The 19,071-nt window shown below is 38.4% G+C and overlaps 2 protein-coding genes across 2 annotated transcripts; both read right to left on the bottom strand.

Annotated features, from left to right (window-relative positions):
- Positions 1 to 936: 936 nt before the first annotated feature.
- On the bottom strand, positions 937 to 15,909 carry smpdl3a (sphingomyelin phosphodiesterase acid like 3A). Its single transcript, XM_015359737.2, has 8 exons — positions 14,234 to 15,909; positions 12,880 to 13,093; positions 10,863 to 11,007; positions 9,708 to 9,804; positions 8,404 to 8,567; positions 6,796 to 6,976; positions 5,581 to 5,705; positions 937 to 2,279 (listed from the first exon to the last, which is right to left on the bottom strand). The coding sequence occupies exons 1-8, from the start codon at positions 14,349 to 14,351 to the stop codon at positions 1,950 to 1,952; spliced, it is 1,374 nt and encodes a 457-aa protein (XP_015215223.2). The 5' UTR covers positions 14,352 to 15,909; the 3' UTR covers positions 937 to 1,949.
- A 97-nt stretch (positions 15,910 to 16,006) lies between these two features.
- fabp7b (fatty acid binding protein 7, brain, b) lies at positions 16,007 to 18,698 on the bottom strand. The gene is made up of 4 exons (XM_006626427.3): positions 18,529 to 18,698; positions 18,101 to 18,273; positions 17,112 to 17,213; positions 16,007 to 16,329 (listed from the first exon to the last, which is right to left on the bottom strand). The coding sequence occupies exons 1-4, from the start codon at positions 18,599 to 18,601 to the stop codon at positions 16,279 to 16,281; spliced, it is 399 nt and encodes a 132-aa protein (XP_006626490.1). The 5' UTR covers positions 18,602 to 18,698; the 3' UTR covers positions 16,007 to 16,278.
- Positions 18,699 to 19,071: the final 373 nt, after the last annotated feature.

The following is a 19,071-nucleotide window of genomic DNA, read 5'->3' as shown; positions in this document are numbered from 1 at the left end:
TCTGCAAGCGCTTTTAGTTCCTGTCATGTCTAATTTTAATTTAAATTTTGTCTTTCCCCGTTGGAAGAAAAGTGAAATTATGTTGTTAATGTATTAGACATTTCCCATGTTTCCAGTTCTATCTTTGGGACACTTTACTTCATTGGTACTGTCCTTTTTGCTGAGCCATACTGAAAAAAAAAATGTTTTTTTTAGTCTCTACTGCAATATTATTTTCTACTTCCTAATATCCTTTTTACAAGCACACAATGTATTGTACTATCATTCCTTTAACTGCCACTGTTTTCCTCACTTACTTAATTGCTTTTTCCTTCTGATATTCTTTTCATAATTGACCTGTAATACCATTTTAACCTAATACAGTACCTTCTAGACTTTGGTTTACTTACACTTGGGATGGATGCCGTCATACATTTTCTTCTAATTCACATTAGTAGTTCAGGTGGGTAGCTGCGTCAGCATGCATAGGCTGCAAAGGAACAAGTAATAGGTTTATTCCATGCTGAAAAAAAGAGAGAAAAACAACGTTTCGGCCGAAGGCTTCACTGCCGAAACGTTGTGTTTTCTCTCTTCTTTTTTTCAGCATGGAATAAACCTATTACTTGTTCCTTAATTCACATTATCCCACCGTACTTCTGCTAAACTCCATCTCATTCCTTTAAAGCCTACAATCCTGAAATTCTCACCCTTTTCTTTTGGACTGTACATTCTCCAAGTCTACATCAAACCATACAATGTTGTGATTTCTCATGGGTTTGTCATTTGTATACAATGACACTAACATATTTGATTCCCCCTCTTATGCGATTTGATCTTGTATTTCTTTTATTTTTTTCTTGTTGTTGTTGAGAAAAAAAGACACACATTCTCCAAACTGTGCAGAGTAACTGCACGTCAGTGCTCAAGCTGGAAAGAATGCACTACATCTTAAAGGAGGAGGTTAAAAAATAGCACCTTTATTCATGACACAGATGGAGCTAAACCTGAGTTTTCCTGCACACAAAAGTGTTCAATATGGAAATATTGTATATCAACTTAATTTGAGGTATGCAGAGACTAAAATGTATGTTTGAATGTTTTCTCCTAGGGAGAACATTGACTGTACATAATGTCCCAAATCTTCTGGCCAAGACGGGAAAATATGGATATTAATTAACACATAATCACTTATTTCTCAGAAACCCCTTTTTCTTCAGTACTGTACGAGAACACAGAGAGCATGGAAAGAAGATTATGATAAAAGAATGCATATCTTAATCAACTTTACTACAGTATATGAAAATGTATACTATACTGTATTGAGAGTTGCAGTCAAATGCTTTTACATAAAACCCAAATATATACTTTCATGCCCCTAAATCTTACAGGTTCACTGCAATCACAACCCAGTAGCATCCCCCCCCCCAAAAAAAGGTCAGTGAATTTTAGCAAAGTTCAATTAAAAAGGCACTTTGACACCTTTTATATTTAAATCTATACATTTTTGACAGAAGCTCACATAACTTTCCTGATTTTCATTTCTAAATTCTTCCCATTACTGAGCAGTTATAAAAGTGTAACGAAAATTATTTTCTCTTCTTTTTCTGCTTTATTGTTTTCAGGTCAAGGCCTCTGGAGGATTTAGGTTATGTATAAAAAACCTTCAGAAGTGCTGCTCACCAGGGCTAGAGCCTCCTCCCAGAAAATGGCACAGAGCACTTAGAAACGTTTGAAATCACCGACATCCTGTCAAAACCCAAACCTCGGCAGAGGTGTACAATTGCAAATTCAAGCGTGGTACATACTTTCTCAAACACACCAGATATAAACAGGTTACAGCTGAGCCCTCCACCCTTACAACGGTGATTGGAACTGATTATCCTTTAGTTATCCTTAAATCAATGGCAGTTAAATAAAATGATGCTCAAATTTGCTGTTTAAAAAAAAACAAACAGTTGACTGCAGTATGTTTAAAAAATATTCCTCAAGAGGTTTTTTTCTTTTTCCCTTTTGATACACGCAGAGTAATTATTGTGGTCTAAGAACTGTATAGCACACAACTGAGTGATTTTACAGCTCCCATCACAAACAATTTTATCATTGTAGCTTACCAAAAAGTTATTAAAGTACTTCTGGAATTCCTTACTATGAGGCTTCGCAAAATTAACAGCAAGGTTGTACAAACTCTTTGGCATAATATCCTTTATGTTAAAGGCTTTGGTCATTATGTATTCAAGTTTCCAGTCTGATTTCTTTTCTTCGTTAGCTTCTGTGAGATTCAAGAAGTACTGCCAGATGTCCTTGAGAAATAAAGAAAGGTAGATCAAAACTGAAGAATAAAATATGATAAACACTATCTGTAAAATGTCTGACACCATGCACCATAATGAAAATAACTTTTTATGCTGAAAAGAATGTATGTTATTTTACCTAATATCTATATTTTATGTCATTTAACACCAACTATTAACCTTGTAATACCAACCAATAAATGTTATGCATGTTATTTATGTTATGTTATTACATGTTACTGTAATTGCTATTGTGTAACTGTCTAGTGTCTTATCTTCTGTCCTATTTATATAATGCACCTGAGTGACTAATGAGAAACACTTTTCATTATACTATGCACCTGTGTAAGTTTAATGACAATAAAGTTGAATTGAATTGAAAGTTTAGGTGGAGATATTCCTCACAAGGTTCTATTGCCCTTTTGTCACTAATTCAAACAAGCTAACGATTTCCTTACACAAGCCTACTGGATGTCTAATTACTAACCTTATAAAGCCATTCACTGTAATTATCCTTGAGGTTAAAACACTGCGCATCAAAATAGATTTTGCACTTCCAACTGCAACACATTCCCAGGTATGACAAAGAAAACGATCAACTTGTTAGAGCCAGTGAAATGACACTTTGTTGAACAGACATGACACAGACAGAAAATTCATGATGCTGGTTAACATGTAAGCCACTGCTGTGAACAATACATCCAGGACATCTATGACACAAGCTTTGCAATAGGCTGTGGATGCTATCTTGTGGGTTGAAGACCCCTGCCTCTCGGAGAGCCTGGACACTGGTCTTTGAGGCCTTGAGTGCTGCGCCTCAAGGCAAGCAGCTGCTACATGAGCAGCAGGAGGATATTTGTTTCCTCCTGGGACATCATCCCACCAGGATGTGCCCACAGGAAGAGCAGAGATCCCAGGACTTGACTGATGGAGCGCGGTGTGATCATGTGGCCCCCAGTCTCTACAAGTGACGTTCTGTAGCAACTAAGTACTCCTGCACAGATCATCATGTTTGACCTCCCCACTGATCACAGCAAGGTGTTCTCTTGGACAGCGGATGGTCGTTCACAGACCATGTTCGAAATAACTGTCCGAGAGCACCCTGCATCAGTGGTTCCCAATCCTGGGCCTGGTGACACATGCACCTGTTGGTGTTCATACCAGCTGAGCCTTAAGTTACACAGTCAAACCCTTCATTGACTTAATAAAAATAAGATTAATCTCTGAACTGTTTCTTACATTGAAACCGCTGTAGTTTGTACAGTAAGTGGCATAAAATGCCAAACTTGCGAATAGAAACAAAATGCAAATATACAATTTCTTAGATCAGGTAAACTTTCAAAGATCTGGTGACAGTGGGCTGGAACGAGAAACAGCGGGTGTGGGGGTCACCAGGACCAGCACTGGGGACCCCTGCCCCACATGCTGAGTGACAGTGCAATGCCTTTGTCCGGTCTCCAACACACCAAGGGCTCTAAAGAGCTGTTCTCTCCAATTACTTTCTTGATTTTCATCAGGCTTGACACTCAACAAGCGAAATCACCTCATCACTATGCGCAATCAACTCTCTCACTAATGAGGTGTTTAGGTGCTCATGCTACAATCAAAGTCACTCAGGTCTGTCACAGCCAGTCATGAATTATCACTTAATCAAAATGATGACTGAAACATTTATTCAATCCTGTATACTTCTCTTGCAACATACAAGCAAAAAGTGACTGATAAGCTTCTTTTGATGCTCACTATTTAACTATGTTCTCCCCCAACAGAATGTAGATGCACAAAGTGAGTTTTGGAGTTTACTTTTGGGATGCTGTGCACATTTGTTTTTCACTTGCACTGGACATTTATTTCTTTACTTATTCACTTATTTTAACTCAAAGTTGTCTTCATTTGTTTTCCCTCATACTTTCTGCTTATTGTCTACATTTTGTCACCGTTATATCAATAATCCAAATCTGTTATGATGTTGGTTTTAATGGTGACAGCCACTGCTGACTTTCCTGATATTGAAGGAAACTACATTAGTTACAAACAGGCAAACTGCTATTTGACAGTATACAGTATGCCCCCGTACACCCTGAATGGTAAACTATAGACACCTCATACAGGAAGATTGTTGGTATGAGATTATTTTCAAAAACAAATGCCAAACAATGACAGAAGCCATAGCCCAGAATTATGGGATTAGATGAAGCATTCACTCAGAATTCACAGTTTAAAGTATTTTGGCAACATAACCCTCCGTGGGGAAAAATAATTTGATAACTGAATTATGCGTGACAGGCCACTTGCCATTGCTAAACATCAAGCATGTTGTGTTCAAGTAACACTGACAGCTATGAAAAACTGTGTTACCTCTCTAAAGAACTCCATATCTCTGAGCATTTAATGTTGTGTGCTGATCCTCGTTTAAACAAACAAAAAGATTTTGTAGCCATGGAAAACAGTACAGCGTTAACTAAAGATTCCCGTTTGGATGTACTTAATGGACCGACAGAATCTGGCTAAAATCCAATTACTGTCAGATTCTCTAGCACTCAGCTAGAAGCACAATAAAGCTTTTAACGGCTCCTGTCTGCTAGCCTTAAGGATTGTGCCCTGGACCACTGCCTAAAAAGCACAGCCAGGAATAGCAAATAAATAAAAATCACAGTTCCTTTACATTGCTCTAGCTCACAGGAGTAAAAGATGATCAAATTGAACATTACGACCAGTGCTACCATTTAAATGGCAAAACATACATTTTTTTCAGCAGTACCAGGGCATCATACTGTACGTCATTATAAGAAATAGGGCTTTCCTTTTTCAAAAACATTAATTTACTTCTTCCCAGACACCTGCTGTCATGCTATTTGCTCTTTGGTAAAACATTAGAGAGTACTGCATTTGATTCGTGTTCTGTCCATTTACAGATTTTTTCAATCATCCAGCAAGATTACTGTAGTCTGGATAACAGAGTTCTGTACCCTAGCATTTCAACATGTGCATGCCAATAATTAAATTAAATCAAGTTAACAAAACAGCAATCCCTTTAAAAAGGCCCACAACCAATACCTTGCCAAGTCTAGATCAGTACTTTGTAATGATTACAGTATGGTCATTACAAACCCAATATGGTCATTACAAACCCTTTTAAAACCCTTTTAAAACCCTTTTAAGACAACGTCTGCTCAAACAGGCACATTTCTGAGTACTGGGACTGTATACTCAGTAAGCATTTATCAGTTACCAGTCTTTGAATATTAAGATAGTCTGGGTGACTTTTTCAGCAGATGCATCTAGCAGAAAGTGATGTGCTTTTTCTTACCAGCAAGCTGTAATCCTGAGAGTTGTACTGATATAAGCGAACGCCTGGATTGTTTGTGTCAGCTTCAAGAATACTTTTGATGGGGGTTACAGCTGGTGTCACAAACAGTGAGTTAACAGGATTGCCTTCAAAGCAAAAAATAGGATGAAGCAACAGGAGAATAAAAGATGCATTAAAGACACCATTTACACTGTTAACTACCGTTAATGTGGTCAAATATGCTGTATACAACAGCACTAACCATTTACATATTCAATATTATAGTTGTGGATATGTACTTTAAAACTTAAGTGTTTTTGATTAACTAAAGAACAAAACATACTTGTTGCAAACATTGTGAAACTAAAGTCTAATAGAACAGAGGTTAATTCCATGCTGAAAAGTAAAAAGAAAGATAAATGCAATGTTTCTGCTACGGAGCCTTCTTCAGAGAAAGGGCAAGATCAGAGTGGAATTAACCTCTATTCGTTCCTGTGCAGCTTGAAGATGCTCCCAAATCGAACCTCTTCAGACCAAAGTATAAATCTAACTAGACACATAGCAGGGGTATAAAGTCATATATAAGGCAAACATGTAAACCAGTAAACCTGACTGATATAGAATACTTCAGGTCTTCCTGATTAGAGATGAGAGATGTTTCCTTAAAATTTCTACAAGAAATCAATGGATAGTAATACTAAAAATAAAAGAACATATTCTAAGACAATAGGAATGTATGACAAAGAAAAAATATTAGTTTTGTGGTTTTCTATTTTGCATTTGACCAATGTTCCAGCAGAACCAATTAATGATTTAGACACCAGGGTTTAATGCATAAATTTGGAATACAGTAGTTTCATTTACTGATTAGTGGCATAGGAACTTTCTACTCTCTGTCCCAAATACAGTCATCAATATTTAATTATGAGTTAAATTTTTTATATGAATGGGTAAATATACCTGAATTTTTGTACTTTATAAATCTATAATATTCACATATTCTATACCTTGGAACAAAGTAAAATGCTTAAGTAAAAGGGTAAAATAAAGGAAATGTAAAACTAAAAAGATATGAGCAAGTTAACGTTGAAGCAAAAAAAAAACATAAGAAAGAATTCAGAGCTATAGCAGAATCCCACCTTCATTTCTGTGCATGTTTTCCTGAGACCACCCACAGTATCTACACACACATACAGTAAATGCAGTGACAATATCAGACACAATGAATTAATGTACCTTCATCATCCAAGAGAACCATTATGCTGTCTCTGTGAGTGTGACCATAGAAGTGACCAGCAATAACAGCACTGTAATTGCGAAATATTTTCACAAGTCTTTCGTTGAAGTGCTCTCTGATCGCAGTGGTATCTCTTGCATAGGGAAGATAACCCACAGGAACATGTGCAATGATGTACACCTTCCAAAGAAAGTACACGCAAATTGTGGATCTTCTATTTCCAAAGAAATAGAGGGATATGTTTTCTGGAACAATGCAGAGCTCATAAACTATATTTGTATTATTTATAGAAACATCATAATAATTTATCCTTTTTATACTCTTCTCTATCACATCAAATGCCTTAAAATAAAACTTGATTGTACTTCCATGTATAGTGCTAATGTTGCAAAGGAGCAAGTAAAGATTTATTCCATGCTGTAAAGAGATTAAAAGAAACATAAACACAATGTAAACAACATTTCGGCTGTGGAGCCTTTTTTTCGAGTACTAATGTTATTCATTATGGCTCACATTGTTATTCATTACTCACATTGTAATCTCCACTCCACTCTCAAGCCTTCTCATATTGTATCAGAACCCCAAGAAGGAATTATGTCATGCGAAAAGCCAAGGCACAGTACAAACAATTTCACTACAATCAGCTGCATCATTATCAGAAAAGGCAAAAAAAGGAGCTTTACCTGAGAGAAACTTACATCATACCTTGCAGAGTTGAGGTTACACACATTGGTAAGGCTGTGTTCTATTACTATTACAGAAATTTGTAAAATAAAATCCCTAATATTTTCTTTAATTCAGTTTTTAGAACACCGTATAACCTGTGGCCCTACCAATGTGTGTCTTTCAAGATTTCTGCTCCAACCAGCTCTTCAATTGATAATTAGCCGGATCAATATATAATATATTAAGGACATGGCTGCAACAAAGAACTGCAATGGAGAAGACTGGAAGGCACACGTTTTGCCATCCATAAATTAGTTAGCATGACAAACGTCTACGCAGAGAGGCTTGGTGTGACCCCCACATTTCCAAATACAGCCTTGCCTCATCAGCTGCAGGGGTGACACTCCAGAAAACCAACGTGCTTTGCAAATCTGCAGCTGTTGAGTACTTGGGAGTTGAGTACAAGGGAAATAGGTTCCCAGGGTCTGAGTTAAACCCATCAATGGCAAACGTTACTTATAGATTTTCCCCTTTAAAATGACAAATATAGTCATGTGAGTTATAATTCAGCACATGAAAGTAATAAAATATGTTGTGTTTGAATTATTACAGCACAAAAGTGGAAGAGAAGTGTGAGGGAGGCAAGCTGGCATCATGAGTTAGTGGAGAAGCTGTGTGTTTTTTCAAAGTCTCCGCAGCCCAAAGCTTGGATGAGCAAGGCTTTCGCAAAGCTGAGAAGACCAGGATTCGATAAGAAAGCAGTGCATTAACAGGTTCTGTTTGCTGAGGGAAGGCTGTGTATCTCCACCAGTGCTCTAAAGATCTAAACACCTAAAATACATCTCATCCACTCAGACTTTCTGCTGACATTTTTTCAGACATTTACTGAAAAAACGCCCTTTTGCCGAGTTAAAATATGTCTGTCTCGTTTGTTATTTTACCTTTTCATTGTTTTGCAGAGACTGTTGCAATGTTTGTTCCAGCCACTCAAACTGCCCCGCTGGATCAGTTATGTTGATGGTAACATTGTTGGGGCTGTAGTACAGGTTGGTGTTAAGGCTGATCAACCGCAAATTCTGCATCACTTTTTGTGAATAGAAACCACCTGAAAATAAAAAAATACAAATCAAGAGAACTGAGGTTGTTCTTAAATCACTTCTTAAATCTATTACTTCTTAAATCAAGATAAATGAAAGCTTTTTTTTTCTCTGCCAGATATATGATCAAAGCTTACGATGACAATCCTTCAATTAAGCTTGTGGCCAATCAAGCTACAGTATATTCGAACAAATAATTTAATTTGTCATTGTAACTCTAGAGTAGTAATATATAGGCAAATATTGTGCAAAACCAAGTCAGTACCAGCCATGAAAAAAAGTTTTAAACATTGTCCATGCTGGAAAATATGTTTTAAAGAACATCTGAGAGATTCAAATAGCGAGGCTGCACTCTACCCATAATCATAATCCTTCTGAGCCATGCACAACACAATGTACACAGCACAAACACTGCTGCAGAACAGCATACCAAGCATGGGTTTATACTCAGGCTGTGTGGAGATTTCACTCAATACCATGAAAACATTGCTGAAGGATGTACTATACAAGTCTGGAAACTCCACTCTCTCAGACTGGGATGCATGACAAGAGTCTGGTTGATCGAACACAGTGATCTGAGAGTCATTAAGTTAAGAGTCCATGAAATATACAGTAAAACTGAGGAATCATAAATGCATACCGAGCATCCGCACAACGGCTGCATAGCACAGACAGCACCATAAACAGACTGTGTTAAAGCCTACAGTAATGTTGCTGCAAAAAGTAACAACACACTTAGCAGCAGGATCAATCTGAAAGAAAACAATCTGAAAAGAGTGATTCAATTGAACAACAAAACTTAACACCCTGGATGACACTTTCCTTCACCGAAGTTTAAATATACTGTACTGTAGGTATCGTGCTCCTTGTGAGCTGCCTATTGTTATTTCTCTTCATTCTGCTTTTATGTAACCTACTGCATCTTAATTATGTTACTGCGCTCACTGTTTTTAATCTTTTCAACTGAAGCAAACTCTGTTTATCTACACACTGTACGCAACCATACAGGTGCAGTAGTTAAATGGTTAATTGAGATAAATAAGGTAAATAAGGTGATTATTTATAAGTGATTTTAGAAGAGTCTTGGTGCTGGAAGGCTGAAAAACAGCATCAGTGTAGCTAATGAAGCCTTTTACTGGACTCGTTACCTTTTCTCAGTGTCTCGAGGGCTTCAGGTTGCAGCCATGGCTCCCAGAGGTCAGACACAGCCTGGTAAATCTTATTAGTGGAAACTGGGAGCTGGTCCTGAACAATGGAACACAGAGACAGACCACCACTACAGCCAACACCTTCACATCCAATTTAAACTGTCGCGGCATGTTATAATGGGTTTATAATGGGTTTTCTTGATGAAAATGATCAGTTTCCAGTAGCATGATGCTAACAGTATATGCTCACATGTGCCATCACGTTTTTACCTTAATAATAAGCAGTGTGATATTTTCTCTTCCTCATAAGGAGCTTAGAACAGAAGTTCAGGAGGAAAGCTCGGCCCTTAACTCACACCCTTCAGCTCTCCTACGTATATAAGTCTCACCGGCAAGACTCCCTGTCACACATCTCACACACACACACCATCTCCCCATCCACACCCTTCCTGCAGCTCCCTGGCTCATTCCGCACAAGGGGAGGGGGTCTGGGCAGCCTGTCCTCACGGCGGGGCTGCAGGTCCTCAGCTAGGTGAGTCACACCAAATACTCCCTGCAGTACATATCCATCCCTCTGTCGCATTCATTAGGATCCAACCCAACCATTTGAAATGATAGGTGCTGGAAACACACATTTACAGTGGTGAATAAAGGATCTAATTATCTTTCTCTGTTTTTTTTCTTTTTGTGTGACAAATACAAAACATCACCTTACGAAACAATGCTTTCAAAAGGCATGATTTAAAACATTAAAAAGATAAAACGTTGCAATATCTACTCTTCTCTCATTAGTACACCATTCCCAGAGAGCAATACAACAGTCTCAAACAGCTCTTTACCCAGGAAGATAAAAGCACACTATGAAAGGTACTGAAGAATAATGAAATATATGCCCAGGGGCAAAAAGATGTAATTAAGGTTATTAAATAATTGCTTACTAAGAGATATTAGATACAAGTCACGAATTATTAAAATAGAAAGCCATGCAATAAAAACTGTAATATCTAAATGCAATTTCACTCATGGACCCATGGACAAAAAACACTTACAGCAGCTTTAATGCTCAGACATGCTATATTTTAAAGTATTCCTCTAGTGTACTACAGAAGATAAGAGCTTCATCCGAGCATTAGGGCAGGTCATAGCTTGAAATACCTGCGGCCAGTAGTCATGGTTCCCAAGTGCAGGATAGACTGGGAGGCTTGGGAAGAATTCCTGAATGGTATGAGTCATGTTGCGGATAACCTCTATCACAGTTTCTGTGGAAAGCTCTTTTACCAGAACGTGTGGAGGACTGTCCCTGGAACGCAAAGTACAGTTAGTTAGCAGATGTTTAACTATGTCCTAAATTGAAAAGAATGATGGACAAACCGGCTTTTAAGATGCTTCAGAATCTACTTATCCGGGATTGTTCATGTGTTAGTCGGAATGCAACAGCTAGACATTCAGGCTGTGCAATTCTGTCAAATAAACAGAAGTCATGCACTCGCAGCTTAACACGGTTAAACAGGTGCTGGACACTGTGTTTGAACCTTATTAAGCCACAGCGGCTCACTCTAGTAACAGGTCTCAACTCCTCGTAATAACAATAGTAACTACTCTCCTCTTTTCCATAGTCCTCAAGATGAACTGAGACGGAAAATGTTCAGTGTTTCTTGAGATGATGCACACCCTTTCGTCTTCACTGTTGCAGAATGCACTCACATACCTCACTGGTGATAAACGTTGCTACATGACATTTCCCACAGGAGGTCTGGTTTGGCATTTCCACAAAAATGGAGTTACTAGCACAAATGATACATTGTAGACACCAGGCTTATTTATGTATTATAGTCATAAATCATTTGACTGCATCATTAATTGCCCAATCCATTCCAACTAACAAGGGTGAAATATTTTTCTTTTAAATAAAAGGTGCCCAAGCTTTGAATATTAACCATGAAATATAGCAAACCTGTTAAGGATTTACTATGAAAGTACAATTTATAATATGCAATTGGGAAGCATGGTAGCACAGTGGTTATAACTGCTGCCTCTCATCGCTGGGGCCCTGGGGACCTATCTGCGTGGAGTCTGTATGTTCTCCCTGGTGGGGTGGGTTTCCTCCCACAGTCCAAAGACATGCTGGTAGGTTAGTTGTCTTCTGTCTGTGTGTGCCTGTGTGTCCCATCCAGGGTGTATCCTGCCCTGTGCCTGCTGCTTGTCCAGACAGACTCCAGCACAATGCCACCCTGTATGGGATGAAGTGGATGGATGTACAATATACAATCTAATGCAGGACGCTTGCTCCAGTCCCCTGTAAGTGTACTCACCTCTTGCCAATGACAGCACTTTCTGATGAATTACAAATAACGTGTATATTTTTATTTTTATTTTTTATTCAAAACCAAAATGATCAAACTTAACACTGTTTTATGTGAAGAAGGCTGATTGTCAGCAATTTACAAAGCGAAATTCAATGAATACATTAATATTCAGCCACTATCTGAAGTCAATATCCGTTGGACGTCATATTAGCAGCTATTGCTGTTGTCAGGATTTTTGGACAGGCCTCTTCAAGCTTTCCACAGTAGGATGGTTGCAGATGTGTCCATTTGTCCCGGCAAAATCGATCTAACTTATTGTCCTGCTGAAATGGGAATTTTAGACCATGTTTTCCTGACTCAAGAAGGATTTCCTTAAGGACTCACATGAACTTTGCACAATCCATATTCTTCTCAGTACAGATTCTTCTCAGCTTTTATAAGCCTGATATTTATTTTATACCCCTTTATATCAGGGTTCCCCTGCCCTGGTCCCAGAGGCCTGCTATGTTTAGAGATTTACATTTCAGTTGAGCTTTAATCAGCTCCTTATTGTCTGGATCATTTCACCAGTTTTCCCAGCTCTTTTGCTGCTGGTGCTTTCAGACACAGGATTGGTGACCCCTGTTTTATATTCCTGGAATATTAATAATCTATATTATAGCATTTTACAAAGTTAAAATTCTCTGAACATCAGTATAACATCCACCATGTTTTTTAGATGACTGAGCACATGTTCATTAACCGTTTTGCTCTATGTTTCAATTCTATGATTATGGCTGCCATTATACAGTATATGATGCATTTGAAAGCAGGACAATATGCAAGGCTTCTTATTGATGTTAAACAGACTGCGAGAAAATACGTACCCTGTCCAAATCATGAAATCTGGGTGCTGGTCCACTTGTTTCATGAACTGAAAGGCTGACTGAATGAGCTGGTAAGGTGAGTCACACATGACATCCCCAAACTCCCCAGGGTTCTTGGCTGGGAAACCCTTAGATGACAAACAGACTTTGGTGTGGTCGTCAGTGAGGTGGTAGGTCGGATCCAAATGCAAGTCTGACACGTGCCAAAACCCACCTATTGAAAGGATGTCACAGTGCATTCGAGCAGGATCAACACCAAATTTTACTGTCAACTGGAGCACACTGCATCTGCAGCGACGTGCTCAGAGAGTCATAGATGACCATCTGGAGAATACAGATTGGTGACAATACCATCTGTACAAAACTCAAAAGTAGAAAACAATAATCAAACACAAGAAATTCCCCACTTACACAATTCATAGGAACTAAAGTTTTTTTTTTTCTTTAGATCTGTATTTCCCTTTTTGTGAAGTAAGGAGCTAGGCTCTACAAATATTACTTTCAGTTTTACCAAGAGATTTAATTACAAAGAGCACAGGTACTTTTGAACAAGCACGTGTACTTCCAGCAAGAAAACTAGTCTTTTTTTTCCCGCTGTTTAGTAACTCTAATTTGTAAGTTAAGGGAAATTTCAAGCTTTCTCATGCCATGATCTTGTATTATTACTGGACTGTAGTGGTGACAGCACAATCAGAATAATTTTGGTTACAGATATCTAGCCAGACAAGTGATTTACAGTAAAAGTCATTTATTCTATACCTGCATTACAACCTAGAATTAGACAAGTGTTCACAATGTACTGTATAATGACTACATACTGTGCACACCACTGTGTATGCAGACAGTATGTATGTTTTCTAAAAAATAATGTTTCGCTGGTTTAGCAAAATTAAAAAAGGGAAGTGAAGACGTAGTTTATATCACATCTGACTAATACACCATAAGTGAGATATATGCTGAATCGCTGATTTCACAACTACTGTAGTAGCAGTGACACAATTAATATAACACATCCTACACAATATACAGTGTATATATATATTCAAACGTAGTATATAACTGTCATTGATAATTGTTTAATTCTGATAATAGAATAGTTTATTAATGTTTAATACACGTATTCACTTTTATTTGAATGCTTTACAGGTCTTCATATTATCAGGCACGTTCTGTACAGGACAGCCTACAAAATCCTATTACTGCGGCTATCCGGTGCCCCTCTGTAGAAAGTGATCTTTCTTTGACATTTAAAACCTTTCGCTTATATACCCCATTGCTGCATAATGAACTAAAATGCCCCTCTGTTACAGGTATGTCTAATGAGAAGCTCCTGCTGTTTTTGTTCTCCACTCACCCATGAGTTCGACAGGGATCTGTGGGCGACTACTCAGTGGAGCCGCTGAAACCGGCAGGCTGACCCCCAGGCCGAAAAGGCAGAGACAGTAAATTACCTCACGTTGTACCATTTTCATTGCCCCTGTGACTTAAATGATATTTACTTGTGTAAAGGTCTCTATACCCGTCTCATATGACTCAAACAGGAAGCCTCTTCGGTCATGTGACGCCTGAGCCTGCGATCTGCGGTCCTAGACTGGTGTTGAGAAACGACTCCGTACTTGTGAAATAGGCTGGTGCACTGTCATTGAATGCTGCAAAATGCATTTCCACATTTTTTTTTCCGTTATTCTGAACATAAATCGAAAGTTCATCATATTCACCGCTACAACACGAAATATATGTCTGACATTTTCATGAAAATTCAACAGTCTTGACCACATATTTGTTAAAACCTTCATACACTACGTGTGGTACATTGGTTTCTTAATAGGTCAAGTCTCACATTTGTTGCACAAATCCTGTGCAGACGGTAGAGTTCGTTATTGAGTTTTGTATTATCGTGAGCATCCATTACTTCTTTCTGTATTTTGAAGATGTACCTGAAACGAAGAAATAACATTTTAACCCTAAAGTGCCCAAATCTGTGCTTTGCTTGATTCACAGGAGCTTCCTTCTCCAGATCTAAATGTGACGGTTGTACTTGTACTTGAAACGTTCCCGTGGGTAGAAATCGTGCAGTCTCTATGCTTTCTGTTAGGCCTTTTTATTTCTCATAGTAATTGAGCCCAGTAGTGAGACACCTAACACAAGCAGTGTCTGATTTACAACTCATTTAACATCAAATTTAAATAGCAAACCCACGATCTAAATAAAGCCATTCATCAATGAGTGAAAGAATGAAGTCTTTCGGTTAAAGACAAATTATTCTGCTAAAACCAGATTATTATTTTTTTGGGGGGAGGGGGGTTGTTTCTGAAAAACTCTGGCATGCTTATTATTCTTTAAAAAGCTACAGTACTGGGATTTTATCAGCCTTATCTGTAACCGTTATACAGATAAGAATGATGTTAGTCATAGCTCCTTTCAAGCTGTGCATTAAGAATTGTCAGCAAAATATTGTAGGGAGTCAAACTTAAATGGAATAGTTTGGGGAGCGCAGATCACAAGTATTCAGTCAAATAACATCTGTGATTTCATAACAGCCACATACAGCAGCAGTGATTAGGGATCTGGACTCAAAACTGAAAACGTCTGCGATCCAGTCCTCAATGTGAACACTGCTGTTGTACATTTTTGCCCCCAACCCACCAGCTGTCCAAAAGGGTATGAGCACTGCTGGGGTCACCCCTTCCACAGGTCAGCCTCCAGCCTGAGGAGAGTGCTGTGCTCTCATTCCGCTTTTCCCAGCCTACAGATACAGGCATAAGTGGCAAAACACAAAAACAAAGTGCCTGGCGCTACTGCACCTCCAAACTGTATGCTTGAATTCCCACATCAGTGAATTTCACTTTAATATCTTGACCATGATGCATCTGGAAATACTTTCTGTCCTACATAATGCTCAGAAAGAGTTGCTGACCATTGATGATAGACCCCAATGTTATTTTTTAACGTAACATTAAATTGTTAGTTTAGTCCAATTTTGAAACTAAATCTAGCAGCTGGGTGACTTCTGTGTTCTAATCGTTGATTTGTACTTGAACTGAAATGATCTTGGCGCTGCTGTTCTTTAAAGCTCAGAACAGCAATGCAAGGTAAAAATGAAAAAGGGATACCAGACACTGCAGAGTCAGGAGCTGTAATTTATTTCAATCTGTTTTGCACAAGTTCACAAATGTTGATTTAGTATAAAACCATTTAAGGTCATTGGAAACAAAACAAGTGCTTAACAGATTTTTATATAAAAGTTGCTTATAAAAACATTTCCCAAGTCATATTATAAAACATTTGGGCAGGTGAAGTGCAAATCTATGCAAACCGTAAACAAAAATGCTTTATTGACTGTAGTCCAGTAAACAGGACTGAGATGGGTCCATGAAGAGGAAGCACTCCATGCAGAACTTAGGCCTTTTCGTACGTGCGCACAGCCTGGACATCACCAAAATTAAGAGTCTGCAACCCAGAAAGGCAAAGTTAGCTTATTGATTAATTTAATAAATATCTGTGTTTCTTAAAATATTTATATTTACACTTTAACAAACACCAGTTGAGACATGTACAGTATGTACGCTTTGGCTGTAAAGTTATTTTAACTTGTACTCTATTGTGCCTATGCATTCGCTAGCTTGCTTGTGCAGGGGAATATTACGATTCACAGTCATTGACAAGCCTGGGTAAAATCGCCAACTCACTTAATTTAAAAAAAGTGCTCAAAACTATCCCCCCCCAAAAAAAATCCCCTTGTGCCCTACATGGGTATCACCTTTATAACAGAAACAAAATTAACAAAAAAAATCAGTACCTCAGTAACTCTCAGTAACACCAAGCAAGTAACACTATGTGGAATGACCTCAACCATAAAGTTGTACAGTATACCGTAAGCAAGGATACCGTTCTTATGCAGGGGGATATTAAGATTCACACGGTTAAAATCACTAACTTTCATAACTAAAGAAAAAGTTCGAGTACGTAGCTGCATCCACACACGAAGAATGCTAAGGAACAGGTGCGGGTTTATTCCATGCTGAGAGGAAACAACGTGAAGTCGAAGCACCGCGTCTCTTTTCTTTATCTTCTAGCATGGAGTAAAACTTTACCGGTCTCTTGATAACTTAAAAAAACTAGGAAATTAATAATCAGTAAGAATGATTGCTTTCATTACCGTCACTAGAATATTTATAGAATTTTCGCCTCGGCTTTTATCCTAATTAAAAAAAAACTAACGGAAAGAATACCATGATCATCTTGCCGTCCTTGATCTCCCGGACGAACTTGGTCTCTTTGCCGTCCCATTTCTGCACATGCACTATCTTGTCTCCGTCCAGGCTCACAGTAGACTGCAATACCGACAAGGAGCAGTTACACACTGTCACTGCAGCGGCGTCTGAATGTCTTCAACAGTACAGCAGGGCACACTTCTAAATGAACAATCCCGACACACGTCGACCATGCCTTTTTAGAAGCGAAGAAATCTTATTCATTGATTCTGCAATCTACAGTATACAGCACTGTATCGTGGTGTGCGTTATAAAAGTTTTTTTTTCTGTCTTGAGTTGCTTCTTGCAAATGAGGCTGCGCCCTGTTCTGGTGCTCTGTTTTTGGCAGGAAATGTGAAAGGGCTTCAATACAAAAGGGCTCATACAGTACATCAAAAAACACATTAGAACTCATAAGGTGGTATTGTATTTAACGGTTTTCTCTTTTATCAGATAACTTTGTTCCCGCGGTTAGGTTATTGGTTTGCAATTAAGCTACTATAGGACAGTATGCACGTACTGTACAGTATATACACCCTCTACAGTAACCGCATAAACAGCTCAAATTATCTTACCAAAACCAAATCAAACTTTACAGTACTTGCCGTTTAAACACGGACTTGTTGTAACAGGAAACGCTCCGCAGTTGCTTCAGATTTTGAAATGTACATGCAAGTGTACAGATGTGATCGGTCTGTCTCCCTTTTTTATAGTGCACGAAGATCTTAGCATTTAGAAATAAGCTTCATGGGGGCATGATAAGCTTTAAGGTCAATGCCTCGGTTCCCATGTAGTAAAAATAATTAGACTATTACATTTTTTCCATTTCTATAAAAGTGCGTGCATAGTCACACTGAATAGTGTTATACACGGGCAGTCTGTGTAGATGAACTAAGCATTAAATATTTCATTCGTTGTGATATATTATACGTCTAAGCCACGTTTTAGAATCCAAATAAGCCACTTACTTTGCAGTTCCTATCGTCTGCTGTAGTTTCATCAAACTCCTCTCCAAGTTTAAATGATATTTCTGTATTTTTGAAAGTACTTTGCGTTTTTATAACAAGTTTGTCTCCCTCCTTGCTGATGATGATAGTAGGTTTGGTTACATTGCCCACTTGCCTGGTTGCAAAACCAACACCTGTAAGAGGAATTGGAAAAAAAAAAGATCTTATACAAATTATAATGATAGCATCTGAAAAATATATATAATGTCGCAATAGATCTTTGACTCCTGACTGCACGATTAATGGTATTGTAGATATGTGACATATTCGAAACTCGTATATACTATTAGATGATAAGGAACACCAGCACATTGCAAGCTTAAACATATGCATATATTCCTGTGTTACGTCATAAATAGATAAAATACTGTGAAATACGCAAAACTTACCAAGAGCTTTCATGTACTCATCGAAGTTCTGGCTGTCTACAAGTTTCCAGGTGGAACAGAAGGCGTCAACCATGATGAGTGCAAAGACAGCTGTCGGGGACAAACCTTGAGGTGAAGACTTATGCGCTGCACAGAGACACTGTACCTTCCCACAGGTCCTCGTACACGTTTGACTCATTCTCTAGCATTAATACCCAGGGACGGGGGCGGAGTCGGAGCCCGGAGGAAATGTGGCCGCCCTCATTGGCTGGCGAGGCAGCCTTTCTGCGACTGTGATTGGTCCGGAAAGATGGTGAGAACGGGGCATTATTCATTCAGTGTTTTCGGGGTTTGAAACCGAGTAATGCTCTAGCATGCTGATGTACTGGTGGTGGACTAATTAACAGATACAATACTTCAAGTAGGGAGCTGCATCAGCATGCGTAGGCTGCAAAGTAACAAGTAAAGGTTTATTCCATGCTGAAAAGAGAACAAAAGAGACACAACATTTCGGCTCCACAGTCAAAACATTGTGTCTCTTTTCTTCTCTTTTCACCATGAACT

Source organism: Lepisosteus oculatus, chromosome 2, assembly GCF_040954835.1.
Source record: "Lepisosteus oculatus isolate fLepOcu1 chromosome 2, fLepOcu1.hap2, whole genome shotgun sequence".
In the NCBI taxonomy this organism is placed as follows: Eukaryota; Metazoa; Chordata; class Actinopteri; order Semionotiformes; family Lepisosteidae; genus Lepisosteus; species Lepisosteus oculatus.
Note: the sequence above shows the minus strand (reverse complement) of the source record. Positions and strands in the feature narration are given on the sequence as shown.